Below are 26,624 nucleotides of genomic sequence, written 5' to 3' on the forward strand. Positions count from 1 at the left end.
TTGCCCAGAGCTAGTAACATTTAATTGCACTGTGATTAGTATTGTTTACTTGTTATTTGTGTTTAGAACACTAGCCCAGAGCTAGTAACATTTAATTGCACTGTGATTAGTATTGTTTACTCGTTATTTGTGTTTAGAACACTTGCCCAGAGCTAGTAACATTTAATTGCACTGTGTTTAGTAGTGTTTACTTGTTATTTGTGTTTAGAACACTTGCCCAGAGCTAGTAACATTTAATTGCACTGTGATTAGTATTGTTTACTTGTTATTTGTGTTTAGAACACTTGCCCAGAGCTAGTAACATTTAATTGCACTGTGATTAGTATTGTTTACTTGTTATTTGTGTTTAGAACACTTGCCCAGAGCTAGTAACATTTAATTGCACTGTGATTAGTATTGTTTACTTGTTATTTGTGTTTAGAACACTTGCCCAGAGCTAGTAACATTTAATTGCACTGTGATTAGTATTGTTTACTTCTTATTTGTGTTTAGAACACTTGCCCAAAGCTAGTAACATTTAATTACACTGTGTTTAGTATTGTTTACTTGTTATTTGTGTTTAGAACACTTGCCCAGAGCTAGTAACATTTAATTGCACTGTGATTAGTATTGTTTACTTCTTATTTGTGTTTAGAACACTTGCCCAAAGCTAGCAACATTTAATTACACTGTGTTTAGTATTGTTTACTTGTTATTTGTGTTTAGAACACTTGCCCAGAGCTAGTAACATTTATTTGCACTGTGATTAGTATTGTTTACTTGTTATTTGTGTTTAGAACACTTGCCCAGAGCTAGTAACATTTAATTGCACTGTGTTTAGTATTGCTTTTTTACGTTATTTTTTTAAAAATCATTTTTAAATAAGTTACAGGAGTGATATGAAATGTGAGCTTACCATAATCACAGTAATCCTTAATCATATTCCATCATATTCAAGGGCTTTTGCAGAGAAATGAGACAGACTCCAGTCACTTTCAAATTAGAGCACTGAGGGCAGGTGTGCAGGTCCAGCTGACGCTCGTTGACACTCGTTACTGTTATAGGCATCGAAGCAATTATGCTTCTGCACTGTCAAATAGGCCTACATCTAATCTAAGATTAGTGGGACTCATTCAAATGACAACCAGTGAGTCCCGGGACTCACTTTATTGAAGGTCTAACAACGTCACTGTATTATATTAGATTTATTAGATATTATATTGATATTATAGACATTTTATTTTATTAGATGATGTTGTTACCTTACAATGAGTTGACTTTTGGTAAGAGAGCCTCACAAGTGTGGATACCACATGTCACAAATAAGTGACTGGCATTATGCCATCTAGGGACCTTAAGTAGAATCCTCAGGGCATCATTGTATGCCACCTTAAGCCTCCGCATACTACCCTTCTTGTATGTGCACCACAAGAAGGCTGTATACATGGGAGTGCAAAATGCTTTAAAAAGTGCACACTTGACAGGATCAGAACACACACTGAACCTGCAAAGCAGCATATTGGCCTGGGCATAAAGTATGCGGCACATATCTCTATCATCTTGGATATTGTCAGTAACAATGTGTCCCAGATACTTGATTTCCTGGCACACAGATAGATGACTGTCACATAGGTAAAAGGCTAGGAAAGACGATTTCTTGTCCTCATGGCTTCTCATAATCATACTCTTTTTTGCATTATAATTTATGTCATGATCATTGGCATACTTTGAGCAAACTTTCAATAGCTGCTGTAACCCTCCACTGTAAGGACTTGGCACGACCAGGTCATCAGCGTACACCGTACATAAGCTGATTGATGATAGAGTTACCTATCAGACAGCCCATATTGCACTTGTTTAATTCAATGGATAGATCATTCATGTAAACGTTGAATAAAACGGTAGACAAAATCCTCCCTTGGCGTACACCATTGCTAACTGAGAAATGGGCAGATGTAACATTACCCCATTTGACCTGCATTTTCTGATTTGCATACCAAAACACCAGTATACGTACAATGTGTCTAGGTGTGCTTCTATCAAGCAGCTTGTGAAACATGTTTTAGTGGTTAATCCTGTCAAAAGCTTGAGACACATCAATGACAATGAAGCATGAAGACAGTGGAATTATGGCTACTGTAGCTGGCAATCAGTTCTTTAAGTGCAAAGATGCATAAGTCTGTGCCGTGTTTCTTTAAATCCAAACTGGTTATCTGCAGTCAGGACAAACATTTCAAGGCGCACACGCATGATTGTTTCCTAAACTTTGGAGAGGATGCTGGCCAGAGCGATAGGTCTATTGTTGTCAATGCTATTGTTTAGTTTACCTGCCTTGTCTTTAAGGACAGCTACAAATTGTACCCATGACCCCATGACCCAACAGACCTGTAAAACACAAGGCCAGTAATGGGCAGATTTTATTGATTGCAAATTTGAGGTGTCCTGCTGTGATGTGATGCATGCCACATGCATTGTTGTCAGGGGTCATCAATTTGTCCGTACACAATATGTCATGGTACTGATTTACTTTGACATTATGGCACATTAGGAGTCCACTAGTAGTGGTTCTCAAGCATCTAATTGTCAAGGACCCCCATAACTCTGAGGCCGCATACACACAGTTAAAACAAGCGCTTTATGGCTTATGCCTTACGTGAAGCATAAGGCCGTTTCAATTCATTCCCTATGGAAGTCACGTGGTTTGCTGTTTTATGCGTGCCTCACGGCTCTCTGGCTTTATCCCCCCTCCCATAAGGCAAGTCAGCCTTATCAAACCACGTGACTTCCATAGGGAATGAATTGAAACGGCCTTATGCTTCATGTAAGGCATAAGGCAGCCATAAAGCGCTTGTTTTAACTGTGTGTATGGCGTAAGAGTGTACAAATGGAACCAAATGGACCCCATTTGTACACTCTTACAGACCTGTTATGGTCATTCAGGGTTAGCTCTTTATGTGTTTCTGGTAATATTATTGTCTGCTCAATGTCTATGGATTTTTTTAATTTTGAATAAAATGTCCACCACAAGCCAGCATGGCGATGACCCCTGCTTGTTGTTGCACCCTCTATGTTAGTGGGTAGGGTCCGATGTTTTACTGTTGTTCATTACTTAGACCTCTTTCCAAAAATCATACAGGTCTTTGCTTTGTAGCTTACTAGACAAGTGAGTCTGCTCTCAGAGTGTCTTAACAGATCAAACAGCACATTTAAATTTTGCTTTGCTGTGAGTTTCTTCTCCTCAAACAATGAACCTTGTCTAGGCCTACCAGTTTAGTATTATCTATTTATTATTTATATTTTAGATCACTTACCAAGAGCTAGTAACAATTAATTGCACTGTGGTTTAAGTATGGTTTAGTTATAATTCGTATTTTAGAACACTTTATATTGATCAGTAACGTCACTCTGGCTGGGCGTGCCTTAATGTGAGCATGCGCAGATTGCACACTGCACACACTTTGAAACGTTGCAATCAGATGAGCAGCAGCACCTGGGTTGTAATTTGTTTGGAAGAAGGAAGCAACACGTTTTGTTTTCTACAATTCAAGACATTATTTCGTCGATAAGGTAAGTTATCTAGTGTGAATTTGTGTATCTGACTGCTGCCATTATGTTAGTGAACATTTGCCAAACGTTACGTCAATATTGATGACTGGTTTCGACTGGAAATGTTTTTTCCACCACATGAAAACTTAGCCTACTTAAACCTGAAATAGCGTTGGCACTTTCTCCATTACAACCAGTACATCTACATAAACGTTCAGATTTCAAATATAAAGTGCTGACCACACGGCCATGGATGGTACAATTTGAATCGAGTGGGTCTAAGTACCCGTATCTTCAGTTTTGTTCAATAAAAAGCATTTTAATCCGATCGCCGGCAATTTTCTCATAGAGAGATAATGTATCAGAGTGAAATACACCTCCCAACCGATAGGGTCGCGTAGTTGAAAGCATATGATGACAATTCGGACAAAATGGCCACCAATCGGATTAAAATGCTTTTTATTTAACAATACGGATTATACGGGTACTTAGACCCGCTCGATTCAACTTGTTACATCCATGGCCGCGGGGTAAGCACTTTATATTTTATAATCTGTACGTTTATGAAGACGTATGCGTTTAGATGGAGAAAGTGCAAACACCAGGTTGAACCATGGCTAAGACATGATGCTTCGGCGGACCTCGCACGTCCAACAAATATTGGAGTTGCAAGCTCTCAACGCGTCGCATCCACAACGCGTTGTGACCTTGTAGATCTGCCATTTTCGGCGTGCGACACGCCGTAGGGCGAGATATAAGTGAGGTTTTGTATCCACTGTGTAGATGCGTCGCTAAACGAGGCTTGTTGTTGTTGGGGTTAAACAGCGTTTGAAATGCAACTACACTAACGTTGGTGTAGGCTATCCTACACAAGATAACATGCCTTATAGACGCTTTGTGGACACATTTGAAATGTAAATCCATGTTATGTTGCAGGGTTGTGTTGGTGTGTAATTCATTGTTTCTTTAACCATTGGCATGGTGTTAATAGGTCAATAGTGTGGCAGAAATACCCTGTCTTCTGTGTATTTCGTGTAGACAATAAACAGAACAGTGGTTCTCCAACATTTTCATCTTGAGGCCCTCTAAATAGATATGTTTGGATACAGACCCCCATCTGAACCAGGGACCCCCGAAAGTTTGTGTTAATTTTCTTCCAAATAATTCCAAGATTTTTCAAAATTCCTCAAAAATGGCAGATCTACAAGCTCACAAGATTGTAGGACAGTTATTTCTGAATATTAGGGTTAATGTGGTCAAACTGATTGTGATGCTATATTGTTTTTTTTGCTGGTGCCCCTCTGGAACCCCTTCAAGGACCCTGGGGGTCCCTGGGCCCCACTTTGAGTACCACTGACATAGCAGACATGTTGTTTTTGCCACTATGTATTGTTGATGTACTTGCATTAGAACATGAGATATAGGTTGAATATCCATGTTGAATGTTTTCCATCATTATCTATTTCCCCCCCATGTTGAAAACAGGGTTAGGGTTAAAGGAGGAGTTCACCCCAAAAATGACTTATTTTCTATCAATTGCACACCCTATGAAGCCTTGAATCCATGGATTCTTTTTTGTTTTTGTCGTATTCCTAAGCTAATAATTTGATTCCCGTCTCCTACCGGCTAATGTATCCGGTAGGAGACACAAAGTAGATTATTTGTGTCTCCTACCGGAAATACACACGGTCATCAAATTATTGTCTTAGGAATGCCACAAAAACAAAAATAAATCCATGAAATCAAGGCTTCATGGGGTGTGTAATTGATAGAAAATAAGTAATTTTTTGGGTGAACTCCTTTAAGGCTATTGTCAGCTCATGGTGCCTTGGGTTAAGCCTGTCACAATTATAATAATATAAATCGCACAAACTGTTGTCACACAATGGGTGTGTTTATCAAAGAGCACTACTGCTTGCATACTCTCTTATAAGCACAGACTCTTAGTGATTTTTTAAAATCTTCTAATTTTACAATTGTTTATATAATGTTTTTTTTCTCCTGTGTAGACCCAATCCTTCGATCTAATCTCTCCACACCTGGTGTGGAGAATTTAGGGTGGGATTCCTCAAGAGGAAGAACTGCACACTTCAGGTGGGGGTTTCATTTAAAATAATGGTTAAATAAACAATAATTAACAGTAACTATGTTTCTTAGATGTTAGACTGTTTTCTACCCGAGGGCAGGACCTTGAAGCAGGTGCTGAGGTTATGAGTTGGGTCCCTCGGATTCTTTCCTGCTTTCTTCACTGTCCTCTGGTCATAGAGATGCTGAAGGGCAGAGCACTGCACCCCACAGAGCTTAGACCCTAAGGCGGTTACCCTCCGCACAACTTTGGGGTTTCACATAATGCTATCTGGGTGGTTTTCTATCAGCTGACATGAAAAGCATTCTCTGGCAGGGTCAGCCTGTGACAGAGCACTTGGTGTTCAGATAAAACTTGTATTCTCACCATGTGACATTGGTGTAAAATGACTCCTCTGTGTTTTGTATAGGTGAGCAGTTGGAGTCAGCCTGGGCCCTGAACAGGATCACCTCAGCTACCTTCCTGCCAACAGGCACTGCCCATCATCTGACTACAAGGACATCCAGGAACAGGTTGGCACCTTTTAACCCACGAGTTACAGAGCAACATGGGTTTAGTCAGGAATTAACAGTCCAATTAAACTATCAGGGCGATATATGAAAATATGCTTTAGAGGAATGTGACATTGTAACCATATAAGGAGATCCCAATGCAGCTAAAATTGTCTTACAGGAGGTCCGCCCCGGACCTCTCATGTAACCATGAATCAGCCATAACCATACAAATTAGTCAGCTGCATACACCTCTAGTGTAATAGTGTCCATCACCTTACATCCTGGGTTGTACTGCATACAGCACTAGTGCTGTATGCAGTACAACCCAGGATGTAAGGTGATGGACACTTTATTACACTAGAGGTGTATGCAGCTGACTAATTTGTTTGCTGATTCCATGATGAGTTGATGACACATTTAGGTTAGACAACACTCCATAATTGGGCGTAGCTGCATTGGGAACTCCTTATATGGTTATGGCTGATTCATGCTTACATGAGAGGTCCCGGGCGGACCTCCTGTAAGCCAATTTTAACCCATTCGATCCGGGGACGCATCTCTGTCATTTTAGATTTCTTTGGCTATTCAAAATTAGCAGATGTACAAGCTCATAGCGCGGCACTCAGTGCCACGCTATGAGCCCGGTCTTAAAGGGTTAAGGCAACATGGGTAAATGTGGTTGCCTCATTGATCCATTTTTGACAAGATGTCCTGCGCTGGAAAATAGCAGACTGGGGCGACACGTTGTGAGCTTGTAGGTCTGCTGTTTTTCGACATGCGACACCGTTATGAGATGAAGTATCACTATCGATCAGGCTTTAAGTGTTGGATGATAATTGCAAGTTTTTCTTTTTCTTCAACTTGACAGATATTTGTAGAGTGATGCAATGAGCGGTTCGTTCAGTCCCACTGCGGCTAGTCCCAACCTGCCTCTGAGGAAGCCCTCCACCACCGCTCCAGTCACCCCGGTCTGCGGTTCGTTCAGTCCCACAGCGGCTAGTCCCAACCTGCCCCTGAGGAAGCCCTCCACCACCGCTCCAGTCACCCCGGTCTGCGGTTCGTTCAGTCCCACTGCGGCTAGTCCCAACCTGCCTCTGAGGAAGCCCTCCACCACCGCTCCAGTTACCCCGGTCTTTTCTAGAACAGGTATCTACAGCTGCATCTATCCATTATTTTCTTAGAGATTATTCTATTGATAATTTTTTGGATTCATCGAATAATTGAGGTGGTGATCATCCCGAGATCCCCGTGATTGATTTTTTTTTACATTCACTTATACAGACCAGGGGTCACGCTAGGATTTTAATCTTCCGGTCCTAATGTCCGGAATGATTCAAATTTATCGGACATCTGATAAAAAATAAAGGTCATCATTTTTTGTTATGCATTAATGACAAGCAGGTGCGTAAATACAGCCCATCACTTAGGCCTACAGCATGGATTGAGCTATTTGAACATGAACGAGTAATATACACATTTTATATAGCAGGGTCATCTTGCACAAATACATTAATTACCTACATTACCATTTGCGCATGCTGTGTGCATAATGGTTTCTCAATACTCAATTGCGTTTGAACACATTTTCTAATCAAAGGGCACTGCAAAAGAAAGGGCATTTCAGATGAATCCTCCATAACGTGGCTCAGCTGACCTGTTAAAGCAACAAATTATAGACCACTACTCACAGGTTATACTGTAATAAATGATAGACCACTACTCTCTTATGTATGTTTTACTATATGTCTCTCAGGACCTGTTGGTCTTCCTCCCAGAGCCCTGCTGGGAAATGGTCCCAATGACCCCAAAGGAGGAGCCCTGCTGTCTGCCACCGGAGAGCCAAAGTATGAACTCGCATCAAAATCACATTATCAAACTCACACGTTATCAAACTTTGTCATGTCAGGGACCCCCAAATGTACTATATGTATTTGGCCCCGTCTGAAAATATATATTGTGCCAGGGACCTCCAGAAGAGAAGTAATTTCTCTGATGAGAGCATCTTATATAAGATTATCCTGCAGTGTGTGATGCTACCAGATTTAAAAAACGTTAAAGTACCAAAAGTATGTACGCTGTGGGCGCTGGGGGGCGTGTTCTCTCCTCCGCGTCATCAGTGCCCATACCCTGGGTGGGGTTGGTGAAAGGGCCTTTCTGTGTGGAGTTTGCATGTTCTCCCCGTGTTCCCTAGGGTAGTTACCCTCAAAAACATGCAGTAATCCTGGTCAGTATACTGCATTTACGTGCGTACGAGTTGTGCACCAGTGGGGCAGGGTCTCTCACAGTCACACAGCTGTCTGAGCTGAATGATGTTTTCCCCTTATCCTCCTATCAAGTGAAAGGAAATGTGTATGTGACACTAAAGCGTTACATATCATGTTGAATGAGTATATGGAAAGGACACTAAATATATGTTTATTCACTCTGTAGGACCATGGACACCTATAAATTGAGAATCATCATAAATGAACATGACATAAGGAAAGTGACACTGAATAGAAAACCAGAAACGCTTGAAGAGCTGAAGATAAAAGTAACAGAAAAATGCCAGCTGCAGGATGACTTCAAACTTCAGTACGAAGACACTGAATTCCATAATTCCCCCTTCAGCAACCTTGATGACATAGAAGACCTGCCAGATGGAAAAGCTACTGTGAAGGTCATTCCATTGACACTGAACCTGGTGCCCATTGTTGACACTCAACCTGGTGCCTCAGGAGATATCGAGATTCCGTCCACTTCATCCGTTGTTGAGATTCCCTCCACATCATCTTCAGCAACAACAAGACCAGATCATTGGCCAGATGTTTTTGACATTCCAATGTTCCCAGTTGAGGTGGAACACCAACTAAGACAGGCTAATGCTGTGTATCTAAAAGACCAAAAATGCCTCAATCCAAGCTGGCAAATGAAGTATGAAATAAAGAAAAAGCTTTCTGAAGAGATGTTCAAATATTTGGCGTATCCAAAAGAACACCATGTCCATGCTGTGGCTTTAGCTCTCATACGCAAGCATCCCTGCCTGACAGAACCAGGCTCCACAGATGGATGTTCTTCCTGGACAACTAATTTGTACTACAAAATGGGAAACTACCGCAATAAACTGAGAAAATCAGGGTGTTTTTTGGAGGTTGCTATAAATGGAGGGAGAAGAGGTGCCACTGCAGCAAGAGGCCTCAAAAGACCGAAAAGGAATGAGGCAAATTACCTACCGGATCTCCCTGACGGGAAGGATGAAGCTACGCTAGAGCAGCAGAGAAAGCACCTAGTGGAAGAAATGAAAAAACGGAACCCCAGTGCAAGTGGCATTGCTGTAATGATGGACCAGACCTTTGCACTGCGTAGACGGGAGATTGTGGTGGACGAACCTCCAGTGACAACGATGAAGGAGCGGTGGCCGGCTCTTTTTAGAGAGAGACAAGTAAGTACTGTTATTCATAGGCTTTTTGGTTATACCCTATAATAACATGCATGTAATTTTAGGCTTGCACCATACACACTTTCAAATGTATTTAGTCACTGTATTTTGTTCTGTGGTTTGTTGTGTTGTAGGTTTATGCTGAGTTTAACAGGATCACCACCACTCACCTAGAGACGGACTTCTTTGATGCTCTGGATCGTTACACACCACAATTGGTCACTATCTTAAAGTCCAAGAAAGGTGCCATTAGAGAGAAATTGTCCGGAATTGTGCAGAAAATTGATGGGGTAAGTCTACAACATGCTGCTTATATTTGTATTTATCATGACCCAGTTTATGTACAACCTATAACCCCAAATAGTACTTGTATAGCTTCCTGGCTGTATGAGTGTTTTAGTGTTGGCGATTTATAATACATCAAGTGTTGTGATATTGCTAACTATTGATTGTTGTTGATAACTAAATGCTGTGGATTGTACTATTTAAATCACACCTCCAATCAGTAACTGTTCTATGCACTATAAAGCATAAATTGTGGTGTGTCTCATGCTGTAACTGTACTGTAACTTTTGAGGGTCAGATTTTGAACTTTATTTGTTTATTATCCACTTATAGAAACCAGACGTGACAGCGCTGCGTACACTTGTTCTCCGAGGCCTCCCTCTTCTGCTTGGAGAGGACCCCAGCAGTTTCTACAACACTGCCGTGGTAAGTTACATCTTAAAGGTCCAGTGAAATTACATTTTCGTTAATTATATTTTGAATTTTCAGTCTGAAACGGCCTCGCAACCAATCGGAAGGTTCCATCCCTTCAGGCTATAGCACAGTGGAATCTCACTCACATGGTGTGCAGTGTTGGTGTTTATAGCCTGCAAGTGCACGCTGCTCAAGGGAGAGAGAGATGGCCACTATGCAGAATGTTTGTTACCAAGTTGCTTATTTCTAACCTAAAATATTTTCATAGATAACACATTTTACTGTGCTGATTAAGTTTACAGTGAGTAATACACCAATGTTGATAAAACTTCTAAATGCAGATGTGTGTGAAGTGATCTACATTTCCCTGTTGTAATGTTTTTGTTTGGTTCTATACAGGATTGTGACATCGAAGACGCCTGGACAGAGGTATCGGTCGGATTGCTGACTGTGAGCAGTGAAGATTCACCTCCCTCAGATGGTATCGACCTTAAGCCAGTGTCAACAGCCGTCATCCTCGAAGGAGGTATTGTCATGGATAATCTCCAGAACCTCCCTCAAGCACTGTGCCTGCTGTTTGGCCTGACATATGCACTAAATTTGAACTACCCTAATGATATGAAGAACACTTTGAACTTCATTCAAAGAGTGATGCTTGGCTTGGGAAAGGAAAAACTACCCCCCAAACTGCAAAGTCTTAAAAACCTCCTGTCATTTTAGAAAGATTGTATAGTGGGTCACTGGTAGGCAGGTTGTCCTCAGCCCTCCTTTGAGACAGTAGACTAAAATGCATGCATTTTATTTTTCTCATGCATGAGAAAATGTTGTAGTGATAGGAGTTCTAAATGAAGCCACTTTTATTCATTTTAAGTACTTTAGAGCTGCAAATTCTCAAGACTTTGAATGTAATACCATTAAGTAAAAGTAAGGCACTTTTTTGAAATTGCCAAGTGTTCATGTGTGAAATAATGTTCTCTTTCAAACTGTTATGGGGCTGTCCACACTAAGCATAGCACTTTTGTCAATCATATCGTTGTAGAATTATTTAGTTTAAATACAGTGCAGACATGATCATTTCAGTTGGCAGTTGTTCATGTCTTCCAGAGTTCCAGCAAATCACTCATATTGTCATCATCAACACAGATACTGTTCGTCTTTAGTTGTGTTGAACAGGAGGAGAAGGATGGAGGGGCTACTAGGCTACATTTGCAGTAGCAACACATAAATGTGTGAGGAATTAATTGGCATAATGACTTTGTGGACGAAAAGAGGTTCACAATCATTGGCTACTCTAAATTCTATAAAATAAAATAAATTAAAAATGTGTATATATAGTGCTTGGTGTGGATGGCCCGTTAGGCTTTATTAATTAAGCCATTTGTATTACTAGAGCACTTGTCAGTTTGTCAGACCGTTGGTTTGGTCTGCAAAGTTAGTACAGTATTAAATGTTCAGATTTTGTTATATTAAAGGTATAGTTCACCCCAAAAATTTGTTTTTCCTATTGATTAGTCACCCTATGGAGACTTGAATTTTTTTGTCTCATTCCTAAGCCAATAATTCGATGACCAGCGGACCTGTAGGCAGCGGTTTCGGTAGGAGATGCAAAGGAGACTCTTTGTGTCTCCTACCGGACATCAAATTATTGGCTTAGGAATGCGACAAAAAATAGCATGAATTCAAGTCTCCATGGGGTGACTAATCGATAGAAAATTTTCATTTTGGGGTGAACTATCCCTTTAAAGGTCGGGATTTGATTTTTGATTTCCACAATTGTCAGCTTTTATTTAGAAATTGTAAAAAAAAAAACATATGTTAGTGATAGGAGTTCTGAACAAAGCCACTTTTATTCCTTTTAAGCACTCTTGAGCTGCAAATTCTTATACTTATAGAATTATATCATTTTTTATACAATTTATTTCTGTAAAATGCCTTTACTGTACATTTTAAATTGGATGCTGCTGTTTGAGCTCATGTGACAAATTGTTGATTGTTCATATTATTGTCAAGGAATAAACCTACGGTATTCCAAATGTGTTGTCTGTCTAAATGGGATCATGCAAACTTTTAATTTTCATTAATGTAATGGATGAGTAAATGATCAAGTGAACTTTACTAAATAATGATCAAGTGAACTTTACTTAATAATGATCAGGTAACCTTTACCACATAAATGATCAAGTAACCTTTACTAAATAATGATCAAGTAACCTTTACCAAGTCAATGATCAAGTAACCTTTACCAAGTCAATGATCAAGTAACCTTGACTAGTAAATGATCAAGTAACCTTTACCAGTAAATGATCAAGTAACCTTTACCAAGTAAATAATCAAGTAACCTTTACCAGTAAATGATCAAGTAACCTTGACTAGTAAATGATCAAGTAACCTTGACTAGTAAATGATCAAGTAACCTTTACCAAGTAAATAATCAAGTAACCTTTACCAGTAAATGATCAAGTAACCTTGACTAGTAAATGATCAAGTAAACTTGACTAGCTGGAACCGATTTCCCAACTTTTTTCTAGTAAGGTTAACTTATTGGATTTTACAGTGTGCTGGGACAGGGTGTAAAACATAGTCTCGCCACGCCTTTGGCCTGGTGGAGACAATAGACATCGGAGCGACATGAATAATCACAGGTTGAAACCGTCACCTTAAAATGGCTGCCTGCCTCCCAACCTTTGCAAAGAGCCTGAAGGACATCGCACTCGACCGCGACTACCCTACAGACACAACACCCTACACACGCAACCACCGTGGACAACATCCTACACCCAGTGGACACTCTACTAGACGTCACCACCCCTATCAACCTAGCAGACCCTCTCCTAGACACCCCTCCGCCCCATCCAGACCCCATGCCACACAACAGGGCGGCCCATCCACACCCCTGATGCATATCCTCACTGCTCCACCCAGACCTCATCCCACACACAGCTCACCCACACCACTGATGTCCATCCCATACACTCTTGCATCAGCCTCACCACCGCCCACTCTCCCCCTCCCTCTCCAACCATACACATACGCACAGGCGGTGACCAGAGCCATCCCCAGCACACACAGCATCGAGCAGATGTTCAGGGAATTCTACACAGCATGGGCCCAGGGCAGAACCTCTGGAATGTAACAACAATGTGAACAATGGAGTACAAATCACTCACTATATCATCCTGGAATATACAAGGTTTGAGGTCGACTGCCCTTGGCATCAAGAGCAGAACCCCAGACTTTGCCAAAGAGATTGCAAACATAGACATCATTGTTCTACAAGAGACATGGCACAGAGGGGACGGCCCCACTGGCTGTCCTACTGGCTACAGAGAACTCGTGGTACCATCTACAAAACTGGCAGGAGTCACCCAGGGAAGGGACTCTGGAGGTATGCTAATATGGTACAAATCAGAACTAATCCACGCCATTAAGCTAGTAAAAACTGGAACTTCTTCCATCTGGCTGGAATTAAACAAGGAACTTACCACAACCGAAAAAAATGTCTACCTGTGTGCCACCTACATCCCCCCAATTGAATCCCCTTACTTTACAGAGGACTTTTTCCCCACACTAGAAGAGGATATCAGCCATTTCCAGGCACACGGTCACATTGTAATTTGTGGAGACCTAAATGCCAGAACAGGACAAGGGCCTGACACCCTCAACACACAGGGAAACAAACACTTACCAGGAGGGGGACACATCAGCTCCCCAACATGTCCCCCGAGATACAATCACGACAAAACAACAAACAAACATGGGTCACAACTGCTACAGCTCTGTCGCTCACTGAGTCTGTACATCGTTAACGGTAGACTCCGAGGGGACTCCTTTGGTAGATATACATACAGCTCATCCCAGGGAAACAGCACGGTAGATTACTTTATCACGGACATAAACCTGGCATCGCTCAGAGCTTTCACAGTCAGCCCGCAAACACCCCTGTCAGACCAAAACAGAACCACAGCCTATCTAAACAGATCAACACACAGACACAAAGAACAAACGCCAAACAAACTACATATTATAAAAAAAAACCTTACAAATGGAATGAACACAGCGCAGAAGCTTTCCAAAATGCTATTAGGCAAAAACAAGTCCAATCACAACTGGATCAGTTCCTAGAAAAAAACCTTTGAAGAAAACAGTGAAAGTGTAAACAGGGCAGTAGAAGGCCTCAATCATATATTTGAACTAACAGCCTCATTAGCAAACCTAAAAGTATCAAACAGGAAAGCCAGAAAAAATGTTGAAAATGACAAATGGTACGATAATGACTGCAATAATCTCAGAAAAAAATTAAGGAAACTATCAAACCAAAAACACAGAGACCCAGACAACCACAACACACTTCTCCAATATGGGGAAACACTGAAACAATACAAGAAAACAGTAAGAGAAAAAAGAGATCAACATGTTAGAAACCAACTGCAAGATATCGAGGATTCCATACAGACAAACAGCTTCTGGGAAAACTGGAACAGACTTAATAAGCTAAAACAGGACGAACTACCCATCCAAAATGGAGATATATGGGTGAACCATTTTTCTAGCCTCTTTGCCCCAATCGAGAAGAACAAAGAGCAAAAACAAATAAAAGATAAACTACAAAACCTAGAGTCAGCCGTAAAAGACTACCAGAATCCACTAGATTCCCAAATCAACCTAAAAGAACTACAAGACAAAATAAAAACACTTAAAACCAAGAAGGTAAAGACGGTATTCTAAATGAAATGATCAAATTCACCGACCTCAAATTCCAAATAGCCATACTAAAACTCCTAAATATCGTGCTCAGCTCTGGGATCTTCCCCAGCACATGGAATCAAGGGCTGATAACGCCACTCCACAAAAGTGGAGACAAATATGACCCAAATAACTACCGCGGGATCTGTGTAAACAGCAACCTCGGAAAGATCCTCTGCATGATCCTCAACCACAGAATTCTAAACTTCCTCACAGAAAGCAATGTCCTGAGCAAATTACAAATTGGCTTTCTACCAAAATATCGCACAACAGACCACATTTACACTCTAAACACCCTAATTGACAACCAATTAAACAAAAACAAAAGCAAATTATTCTCCTGCTTTGTCGACTTCAAAAAAGCATTCGATTCAATTTGGCATGAGGGTCTGATGTACAAACTGTTGGAGAGTGGCATTGGGGGGAAAACCTATGACATCATAAAATCAATGTACACTAACAACAAATGTGCAGTTAAAATAGGCGAAAAGCACACAGACTTTTTCCCCCAAAGCCGAGGAGTTAGACAGGGATGCAGCCTGAGTCCAACACTCTTCAACATATATATCAACGAATTAGCAAAAACGTTAGAACAGTCCACAGCTCCAGGCATCCCCTTGGCAAACACAGAAATCAAATGCTTACTTTTTGCAGATGACATGCTGCTGCTGTCTCCAACCAAGGAAGGACTACAGCAGCAACTTGATCTCCTACACAAATTCTCCCAGACATGGGCCCTGACAGTGAACCTAACTAAAACTAAAATCATGATATTTCAAAAAAGATCCAGCCGCCAAAACCATCAATTTTTCCTAAATACAATCCCACTAGAACAAACAAAAAACTATACCTACCTTGGCCTAAACATCAGCAGCACAGGGAACTACAACCAAGCTGTAAAGGACCTGAGAGACAAGGCAAGAAGGGCATTCTATGCTATCAAAAGAAACATCAAAATAGACATCCCAATTAAAACCTGGCTTAAAATACTGGACTCTGTGATAGAACCAATTTCCCTCTATGGTTGTGAGATCTGGGGACCATTAGCAAACCATGACCTTGAAAAATGGGATAAACACTAAAACGAGACCCTACACACAGAATTCTGCAAATCCATTCTCCGTACCCAGCGAAAAACACCAAATAATGCATGCAGGGCAGAATTAGGACGATACCCACTAATTATCAAAATAAAAAAGAGAGCACTTAAGTTCTACAACCACCTAAAAGAAAGCGACCTAGATGCACTCCATAACAAGGCACTCACACACAGCGAAACCCTAGAGAGATGCCCCCTCAGCCAGCTGGCCCTGGAACTCCGGGCACAAACACAAACAGAGCGACGAGATAGAAAACCCATTGAACTAAACCAAATTATAAAACAGCAAAAGGAAAACTACCTGACACACTGGAAAGAAGCAACACAAAAGCAGAGTAAACTAGAATGCTATCTGGCCCTAAACAGAGAATACGCAGTGGCAGAATACCTGAGCACCGTGACTGACCCAAAACAAAGAAAAATCTTAACTAGGTACAGACTCAGTGAGCAAAGTCTTGCGATCGAGAAAGGTTGTCACAGGCAGACCTGTATCCCTAGAGAAGACAGACTATGCACCCACTGCACACAAAATGAAGTGGAAACCGAGCTACACTTCCTAACCTAATCCATTGTACCAAGACATCAGAGACACATACTTCCCACAGATTACAACCACACACGGAGATTTTGAAAACATGACCAATGACAAAAAACTCCCATATCTGCTGGGCGAAGTACAACAATGTGCAAACACAGCAGCAAGATTCGTGAGTTGCTGTGATAGGAAAAGGATATCAAACGGAACACAACCACCCTAAAGACTAATCATTGGGTATATTCCGGCACTATACCTGCACCCAGTGATCTTGGTACATAGAAATTGATCTATTGAAGATTCTGACTTTCAAATGTACATATTTTTTGTTTTGATTGTATTGGTGTATTGTTATATTATGCTTTCTGCTTTGGCAATGTAAACGTATGTTTTCTCATGCCAATAAAGCCCTTTGAATTGAATTGAATTGTGTGTGTATGTGTGTGTGTGTGTGTGTGTGTGTGTGTGTGTGTGTGTGTGTGTGTGTGTGTGTGTGTGTGTGTGTGTGTGTGTGTGTGTGTGTGCACGCGCGTGTGTGTGTGTGTGTGTGTGTGTATGGAGCTCGTTTAGATTCTAAACTACAAACAAACTCCTCGACTCCGTGTATATTAACACGTGATCGCGTGACCACGTGGCCATGCACGCGCTCACGCGCGCGCGCATGACCGCGCCGTGTTCTCGCGTCACCCTATTAACTCAATGGGGAAACTACACGGCGCGTCCATGCGGTCAGTGACGCACGCACCAGATACGCGCTGGCCAGTGTTTTGACACTATTGGGGCAGTGGGGCCAGTCTTGTGTTGTTACTTACTGACGCACACACGCACGCGTGCGTGACTGTTTCAATCCACAAGTATGGAAGTCCATAGGTCCAAAAAATAAAAAATAAATACCACAATGAAATAAATAGAATACACAATGAAATAATTAAAAAACACAATGAAATAAATAAATGTATTTTTTTTTATTGTGCAATGTTTTTTATTTCATTGTTTTTTATTTATTTCATCTTAGTATCTATTTCATGGTTCTTTTTCATTTCATGCTGTCTTTACATATTTGTTTGTTTGTTTATTTTCACTTACAAAAACAAATTTAAAAACATGATACAAAGATGTATCTCTCTCTCTCTCTCTCTGCTAATTCTCAACCACAATCTGTGATTCTAATTTTCCTATGATCACCAGAAGTGAGAGTGTCAATTCCTTGATCAAATATGGTTTTATTCAAAGGAAATCAAAGGCTACAGCTTATGGAGCCAACATCGGTATAGTGTCCACTCCAAGCGTCTCAGAAAGATTTTTCACCGCAACATGATTCCATTGCTCAGGAAATAAACAACGGATCACAATAATATAACATTCCCTATAATCAGTAACATGTAGGTGATACCTATGTCTATCAAATATGGTTTTATTGAAAGGCAATCAAAGGCTAGATCAAGCTTAGAAAGCAAACATCAGGTAATATCCGACGCTACGGCGGTTCCTCGGTGCGGCTGCAGAGTGAGACTATAGGACACTCATTTATGACATTGTGTCACTCAACTCTTAGCAACAAAGTTTATTTTCATACAATAGGCCTATAGATTACATTTCAATATTAAAAGTAAATAGAAAAACAACACTTCTGGGTCCAATTAGTCTAGTTTTGTAATAGAGAGGAATGGTCACATATTCCCACCTATAAACATGTTTTTGCCCAATGCTGACAGCTGGTCAGCAGGTGGTTTCATGAATAGACAATATTTTGGACCAATTAGAAATATATATATATTTGCAAAAGCAGTGTTGGGTAACTAGTAAAGGTATTAAATTGGTTGTCAGTGGCTGGCAGCGCAGTGTGCACTGCACATCTAATCGCAAAAACCCGACGCTTATTTTGTCTTGATCAACAGCGATCGGCTTGTAGATCTGTCTGTCTGTCTGTCTGTCTGTCTGTCTGTCTGTCTGTCTGTCTGTCTGTCGGTTGGACGGACGGACGGACGGAAGATTGATATTCTTTATTAACAATGATTATTAACACCAGTTTTCCCGGTGCCCAGTCTTCCTGGTGCCCAGCGCCCACTCATATACCCTAAGTGCCCACTCTTCCAAATGCCCACATGTCCCTAATGCCCACTCGTCCAAGGTGCCCAGTTATCCCTAGTGCCCAGAATGTTTTGGTTGCCCATCCTGGCTGTTACGTTACATAAATAAATACACATTGCAGTTATTTCCACACAGTAACCTAGAATTTAAATGGCCTACAACAGATTAATATCTTCAGATTATCTTCAAATAACTGGTAGCCTAGCTGCTTTCACTAATGCCTCAGTCTTAAGGGTTTGTCAATATTATGCCCTTAGAAAGCACTGCCGTCTGCAACGATGAAGCAGCCTAGATCGGCTTGTAGATCGATCTGTCTGTCTGTCTGTCTGTCTGTCTATTATGTTACGTCCATAAATTACGCTTGGGACGTATGATTGGTCTCTCTCTCTCTCTCTCTCTCTCTCTCTCTCTCTCTCTCTCTCTCTCTCTCTCTCTCTCTCAAAAGTATTGGTATCAAAATGTACTTAAATTAAAAAGTAAAAGTACTCGTAAAAAGTAGTTTGATGTTACATTTAGAAGATGTCAATTTAGCCTTTATTTATACGTCAAATAAATCAAATAAATAATTGTATTGTGTGAGCTTGTAGATCTGCTATTTTCAAAGGATTTTTATACATTTGAAAACTTGTGAAATGGGACCTTCTGCATAACGAGTAGCTACTTAACGAGTAGCTACTTTTACTTTTGGTATTTTGAGCACATTTTGATACCAATAATTGGACTTTGTAGGATACTTTTACTCAAATTTGAATTCTGGACTTTTACATGTTACAGAGTATAGGCCTATTTCTACATTGCAGTATTGGTACTTTTTCTTAAGTAAAACATTTGAGTACTTTTTCCACCACTGATGCGTATACTACTTCATGTGAGTCCGCCACTCTGACAGAACTCAATTTGAGAATAAAGTAGGCCTACTCTTTATCATTCTGATAGATTAGTCCTCTGGTGTATACTTTTCGTATTTTTTTCTTTTTTTTACAGTTCCTGTAAAAAATTATATCCTAATGCAGTGGATCTCAATCTTTTCAGGCAGCGACCCCCCAAAATAATCATATTTGAACTGGGGACCCCCCACCCTGAGAAGCGCTTGGAATTAGGAGTTGAGGCATTTAATTTAGTTTAACTCAGTTCCACAGATACATAGTCAAAATAGCAGATCTACAAGGTCGTTTTTTTTTTTTTAATCTACAAGCTCACAATGCCTTGCTTGTAGATCGCCTCTTTCTTATATTATTTCACAATTTTGACCGTATTTATAGTAGCCTATAGTTTGTTGATTAGTTTGGATGCAGTAATAGTCTTTTTTCTTTTCTTTCTTGAGGTATTAAAAATATCTTAAAAGTCCTTAAATTGTGACTTCACTGTCATCTGGGGACCCCCCCCCAAATCATGTGGGGAAACCCCTGGGGGTCCTGACCCACAGGTTGAGAACCACTGTCCTAATGTACATTCTATTTTGCTACTTGTTGTAGTCACAAACTCAGAATACAGGGTACAAACTACAATATAAAGTTAATAATAATAATATGAAAAAGATAATGTACACTTCATAGGAGCAGAGATAGATAGGAACTAAAGAACAACAACACTTTGTGGAAGAGAATGTAAACGGAGCAGAGATATTTGTTTAAGAAAAGTAGATGTTTGCGGCAGTATTTATTGCTCTGGTGTTTTCTTATTAAAAAGTGGGATTCCCTTCAAATGAGTTATGCTTGTGTCGCACCGAAAATAACGATCTGAAAACGACGTGTCGCGCGTCGGTGTTTCGGCTCGCGGGTCGGTTTGGTGCGCTTCTCGCGGCTCACTTTGCTGCTAGCGGTTTGGTGTGCGCTCGCGGGTCGCGGCTCACTTTGCTGCGCGGATCGCGGCTCGGTTTGGTGCACGGCTCGCGGTTCGGTTTGGTGCGCGGCTGAGGCCTTGTGAGCTTGTAGATCGGCTATTTTTGGCATGGTGGAGGGAAAAAAATATACAATATAGAGGGGGTCCCTGCTTCATCTCTCTCTCAGCTAGGGGGTCCTTGGGCTGAAAATCCTTGTGACAGATGATAGATTAATTGACAGATAGATAGATAGACAGACAGACAGACAGACAGACAGACAGACAGACAGACAGACAGACAGACAGACAGACAGACAGACAGACAGACAGACAGACAGACAGACAGACAGATCTACAAGCCGATCGCTGTTGATCAAGACAAAATAAGCGTCGGGTTTTTGCGATTAGATGTGCAGTGCACACTGCGCTGCCAGCCACTGACAACCAATTTAATACCTTTACTAGTTACCCAACACTGCTTTTGCAAATATATATATATTTCTAATTGGTCCAAAATATTGTCTATTCATGAAACCACCTGCTGACCAGCTGTCAGCATTGGGCAAAAACATGTTTATAGGTGGGAATATGTGACCATTCCTCTCTATTACAAAACTAGACTAATTGGACCCAGAAGTGTTGTTTTTCTATTTACTTTTAATATTGAAATGTAATCTATAGGCCTATTGTATGAAAATAAACTTTGTTGCTAAGAGTTGAGTGACACAATGTCATAAATGAGTGTCCTATAGTCTCACTCTGCAGCCGCACCGAGGAACCGCCGTAGCGTCGTATATTACCCGATGTTTGCTTTCTAAGCTTGATCTAGCCTTTGATTGCCTTTCAATAAAACCATATTTGATAGACATAGGTATCACCTACATGTTACTGATTATAGGGAATGTTATATTATTGTGATCCGTTGTTTATTTCCTGAGCAATGGAATCATGTTGCGGTGAAAAATCTTTCTGAGACGCTTGGACACTATACCGATGTTGGCTCCATAAGCTGTAGCCTTTGATTTCCTTTGAATAAAACCATATTTGATCAAGGAATTGACACTCACTTCTGGTGATCATAGGAAAATTAGAATCACAGATTGTCGTTGAGAATTAGCAGAGAGAGAGAGAGAGAGAGAGAGAGAGAGAGAGAGAGCGAGTCTGATGTTGCCATTCTGCGCCGTTGCGCGCCCGGCCCAACATACTGTATCCATTGCAACCAGAACCAACTGTACACCAACAAGGACAAAACGATAATAATAATTATTAGTATTATAATAATAGCATCAATTCGTTCACCATAATAAAGAATAGGATGGACGCACACTGTCGCACAGGCTATTGTATCGCATAATCCAAGTAAATCACCGTGCGTAAAGGTGAGTATAAGGATCTTGAGGGAACAACAAGCGAAACTGCACAAAGTACTTCACACGAGCGTGCGTGCGTCAATGAGTGCAAAACCCACTCAAAGTGGCTAGATGCTCGGTTTGTGTCACCTCTCCAATGAAATTACACGTGAAGGTCTAAAGGTACGCGTTTTCGTTTGAAGGTTACACGCCACGCATCAACTTTACATGTTCTCGTGTGCCATTACATGTTCACGTGTACATTTATTGGAGAGCTGACTCTAATGGAGCATCTGCTTGGCTATGTTTGCGCAGCCAAGAACGCACGCATGTGTCACCACTTTAACCCAATGGGAAATTACATGACACGGGCATGCGAGACACAACACACACACACACTGCCCCAATAGTGTCAAAACACTGGCCAGCGCGTATCTGGTGCGTGCGCGCGTCACTGACCGAATGGACGCGCCGTGTAGTTTCCCCATTGAGTTAATAGGGTGACGCGAGAACACGGCGCGGTCATGCGCGCGCGCGTGAGCGCGTGCATGGCCACGCGGTCACGCGATCACGTGTTAATATACACGGAGTCGAGGAGTTTGTTTGTAGTAATGACTTTAATCGAGCTCCATAGTGTGTGTGCGTGTGTGTGTGTGTGTGTGTGTGTGTATGTGTGTGTGTGTGTGTGTGTGTGAGAGAGAGAGTCAGCTGATTGATGGGAAAATAGTGCTGGGAAAATGGTTGGTTGAAGGACAACATTAAGTCTAATAATGATGTACAGTGCATGTTCACATCATGTATACTTTACATTACTTAATACCATTTTTCAAACATTTTGGACAAAATAGCCAATTGTACATCGAGGTGCCCAGATGTCCCTAGTGCCCACCTATCCTGTATCCGATTTGAACATGCTGATGTACAATGTGATGTATTAGCCTAATGCAGGTGTAAGACCATTGTGTTTGTATTGTTGTATTGTGTGTGTGTGTGTGTGTGTGTGTGTGTGTGTGTGTGTGTGTGTGTGTGTGTGTGTGTGTGTGTGTGTGTGTGTGTGTGTGTGTGTAATTGTCCGGCTTTTGAGAGAGTAATTACAGTGTATGTGTTACTGGTTTTGTGGAGTGTCGCTAGGCAACCGCCTGTCAGGTAAGCACCTCAACGGGGAGAGTCAGTGGGGCAGAGGCGGTGCTGGGCAAGCACCCAGCTGGGCTGCGTCATCGAGGGACGCTATACGTGCCAATATACCTGTGGAATCAACCTGATTTGAGTACACCTGCGTTGCCCAGCTGGTAGTCCATGAGCCAGACAAGATTTCATTATCGAAAGAGAGGGCAAAACCATACCTATATTAAATTGTTTATAGTGTCAATATAAGTAAATAAATATATGATAACCTTTCCACAGGAGCAGCTTTTTCATAGTTATCACACATTTTGTTATTTTCCCCATACATGCATGACAGGTGAAAAAATGACAACATTTAAAAAAAAATATCATTATGAAACTTCCCCAGTTGATTACTTACATGAAGACAATGATTTATCGTATTAAAAGTTTTCTGAAATTGTATATTTAAATATGCAAATTAGGCATTAGGAAAATAAGCCCGAATTTGCATAACTTTCCATAATCAACGATGGAACATTGGACAATTTCATTTTGTTAAGATGTTGGAGTCAAAGGTTTTTATCTGGCTCAATTTTGGGGCTCTGGCTCATGGACTAAATGGCTAATTTGTATATTAAAATATACAATTTCAGAAAACTTGTAATACGATAAATCATTGTCTTCATGTAAGTAATCAACTGGGGAAGTTTCATTATGATAACTATTCTTATAATGTTCGTCATTTTTTCACCTGTCATGAACGTATGGGGAAAATAACAAAATGTGTGATAAATATGAAAAAGCTGCTCCTGTGGAAAGGTTATCATACATTTATTTACTGATATTGACCCTATAAACAATTTAATATAGGTATGGTTTTGCCCACTCTTTTGATAATCATTGCTCAATTTTGGGGCTCTGGCTCATGGACTATAGGGCATAGCAGTGGCGGCCATTTTCTGGTTCCACTTCAAAATACTCAATACATTTTTTACTGTGATTTTATTTAATTTCATATTTAATTATTTGATATACTATATTTAATAAATACCCTTTGTTTTGAAGTTTTCAAAAACGTTTTTTTTTCACAGAATCAAACGTTTTATGGTCATGATTCACCAGGATCCTGGATGGCTTGATTCCTGGCTTAAATTAATTGATATAATGTTTTTTGGAAATGTCAATGGGAAAAATGCATTGAGTATTTTGAAGTGGAACCAGAAAATGTGCCGCCACTGCTATGCCCTAAGCGCACCAGCAGAACAAAAGCACCGTCTCTGCCTCAGTATTCACTGACTCTCCACGTTGACCAGACAGGTGCTCAGGCTGTAAGAGAACCTAAACTTATTCTCCTCTCATTTCTTGGTGTTAATTCAGAGTCTATGTGTTATATGTTAACATAGGACCCGACAGTGACAGATATGGAAATGTCCGTGGAATGGAACCCAGGAAAAAGTGCATGAAGGAGAAACGCATGGACAAATTAGGCACGGAAACCCCAACCGGGAAGAAGTTGTGTTTATTATTTATTTATTGATTATGCTGAAATGTCAGCGGGGCTTTCCCCTTCCACTGTGCCGTCTATTCTAAATAAAATGCCCTGTGAGGCCTTCACAAATACTGTCTCTGAGTGTTGGTCTGGTTCAGTCGTCACAGTTTATATTTACATATCTCTGTAAATCTCCCGTTTCATTGGTATAGACTATAATATCAGCTGGCAGCTCATTGGCTATAGTATGCATTGCTGCGTGTGTGCATTTAGTTTAGTCATAGACTCACTCCCAACAGTCACTCACACTGACTGAACACTCCTCCCTTATCCCACGCTTGTTTATGTGGATGCCGGGTCGAATGAAACTGACACCAAGTAGAACTACTGTAGTTGTAACGCAGATAATATGCGGTAGATTTGCCCAACGTTGCCAAAACAGAAAACTTCATTTAGCAAACAATGGAGCAAGGAAAATGAGTTCATAAAGACAAGTAGAATGACGAGTATTGTCACTTTGCACCGTGTGTAACGATCTAACATGATTGATGTCAGCAACAAAGGGAAAGGTGACAAAAACGTCATGCTTTAACTGACTAACAATAATAACCCTGTCAGACAAAATAACAGCTAACTACTCTACTAAATGTCCATAAGTCTCCTCTTCTCTTCCCCTCTCTCTGTGTGGAGTGTGTGCCAGTGTGGATTATATCCAAATTTGGATATATTACTCAAGAACAATTAATTCAACCAAAACCTAAGAAAAAGACAATCTAATAAAAACAAACATAAGTAAAGAAAAACTTCATAAGATACAGTCATTCATGAATGGTCTTTGGTTCCCTAAATGCAGGGGGTCCCCAGCTAAATGAGTTAATAGAGTAAACCTCTTTAAGCCTATTTGACACTATTTGTCAACTATCTCCTTTAAGGCATACATACATAAATGCTATGTTTTCTTTTGAACGGAAACAGACTATCAGTAGTGAGAACACATCTCCAGCCTAGTTAGGAGGATTCTTTCCAATAGTTTAGACAAGACACTGGCAAGGGCAATAGGTCTATAATTGTCTCCGCCAGGCCGAAAGGCATGGCGAGAGAGTATGTTTTACCCCCTGTCCGTCCGTCCGTCTGTCCGTCTGTGGACAGCTAATCTCCCGCACCGTTGGCTTGATCGCAGCGAAACTGCGCACACAAACTCCCCAGTATCTTTATAGTCATTAAACGAAACGGATCTTTCAGATTTTTCATATTCCATCCTGATTGGCTAAAAATGGCTTCCAAAGTTTGCAGGACTGCTTCGTTTTGAACAAAATGCCTCAAATTATGAACACAGCATGTAATTTCAGTGAAACTTTGCACGCACATTCCCACTATGCAGAGGAAGAAATACCACTCGAGATTTTTCTAATCAGCCTCATGGTGGCGCTATAACAGCCCAATTCGTGTTTTTTCCTATAACTGCACCAATCTGCGTAAAACTTTGTATGCGCACTCCCTAGAGGCCAAGGAAAAACCTTTGCCCTGCATTTTTCACATCTGCCTTTTATAGCGCCACCAGGAGGCCGACTTATGTAAAATATATTTCTTTACATTACTCCTTCCAATTTTATCCAAATTTCACGCAAATCGGTACACATCATCTCTATAGTCATGTGATTAAGACGGATCTGTTTAAGTTTTCATATTCCATCCCGATTGGCTAAAATTCACATCTAAAGTTTGCAAGAGTGGCCCGTTTTGAACAAAATTCCGCAAATCATGAATGCAGCGTCCGATTGTGGTCAGACTTTGCACGCATATCCACACTATGTTGAGGAACAAATGCTACCCTTTTAATATTTGCCTGTTATAGCGCCACCAGCAGGTCTAATTTAGCAAAACACATTTTTTGAACAAAATGCCTCAAATCATGAATGCAGTGTCCGATTGCCGTGCAAGGCCTAAGAAGAAATGGCACCCTTTTCACATTGGCCTATTATAGCGCCAACAGGAGGCCAAAATAACCTACATGACCTGGCGGGGACCTGTGCTCCGAGTAGCACTTTTTCTAGTTGTCTATGCTATTTAGCTTCCCAGCCTTGTCTTTCAGGACAGGTACCAACAGAACAGCCATAATGGATTCAGGAATGACACCATGAACCATGAGGCCTGTGAAACACATAGCA

General features: G+C 40.8%; 1 protein-coding gene and 1 long non-coding RNA gene across 2 annotated transcripts in view; one reads left to right on the forward strand and one right to left on the reverse strand.

Annotated features, from left to right (window-relative positions):
• The window catches only part of LOC308081361 (uncharacterized protein), a gene marked incomplete at its 5' end in the record, with an annotated part of 19,156 nt that extends 7,978 nt beyond the window's left edge, over positions 1 to 11,178 (forward strand). The window contains 4 exons of the mRNA XM_080457739.1: positions 6,029 to 6,123; positions 9,658 to 9,813; positions 10,142 to 10,234; positions 10,622 to 11,178. Coding sequence (XP_080313865.1) covers positions 6,029 to 6,123; positions 9,658 to 9,813; positions 10,142 to 10,234; positions 10,622 to 10,942 — 665 coding nt within the window. The 3' untranslated portion in view covers positions 10,943 to 11,178. The remainder of the gene's footprint in view (positions 1 to 6,028; positions 6,124 to 9,657; positions 9,814 to 10,141; positions 10,235 to 10,621) is intronic.
• Positions 1 to 26,624, reverse strand: part of LOC308081360 — a 79,624-nt gene that overhangs the window by 40,433 nt on the left and 12,567 nt on the right. The gene's annotated exons all lie outside the window — the stretch shown is intronic.

Source organism: Gymnoscopelus braueri (assembly GCF_963280865.1).
Source record: "Gymnoscopelus braueri genome assembly, contig: SCAFFOLD_184, whole genome shotgun sequence".
Classification (NCBI taxonomy): domain Eukaryota; kingdom Metazoa; phylum Chordata; class Actinopteri; order Myctophiformes; family Myctophidae; genus Gymnoscopelus; species Gymnoscopelus braueri.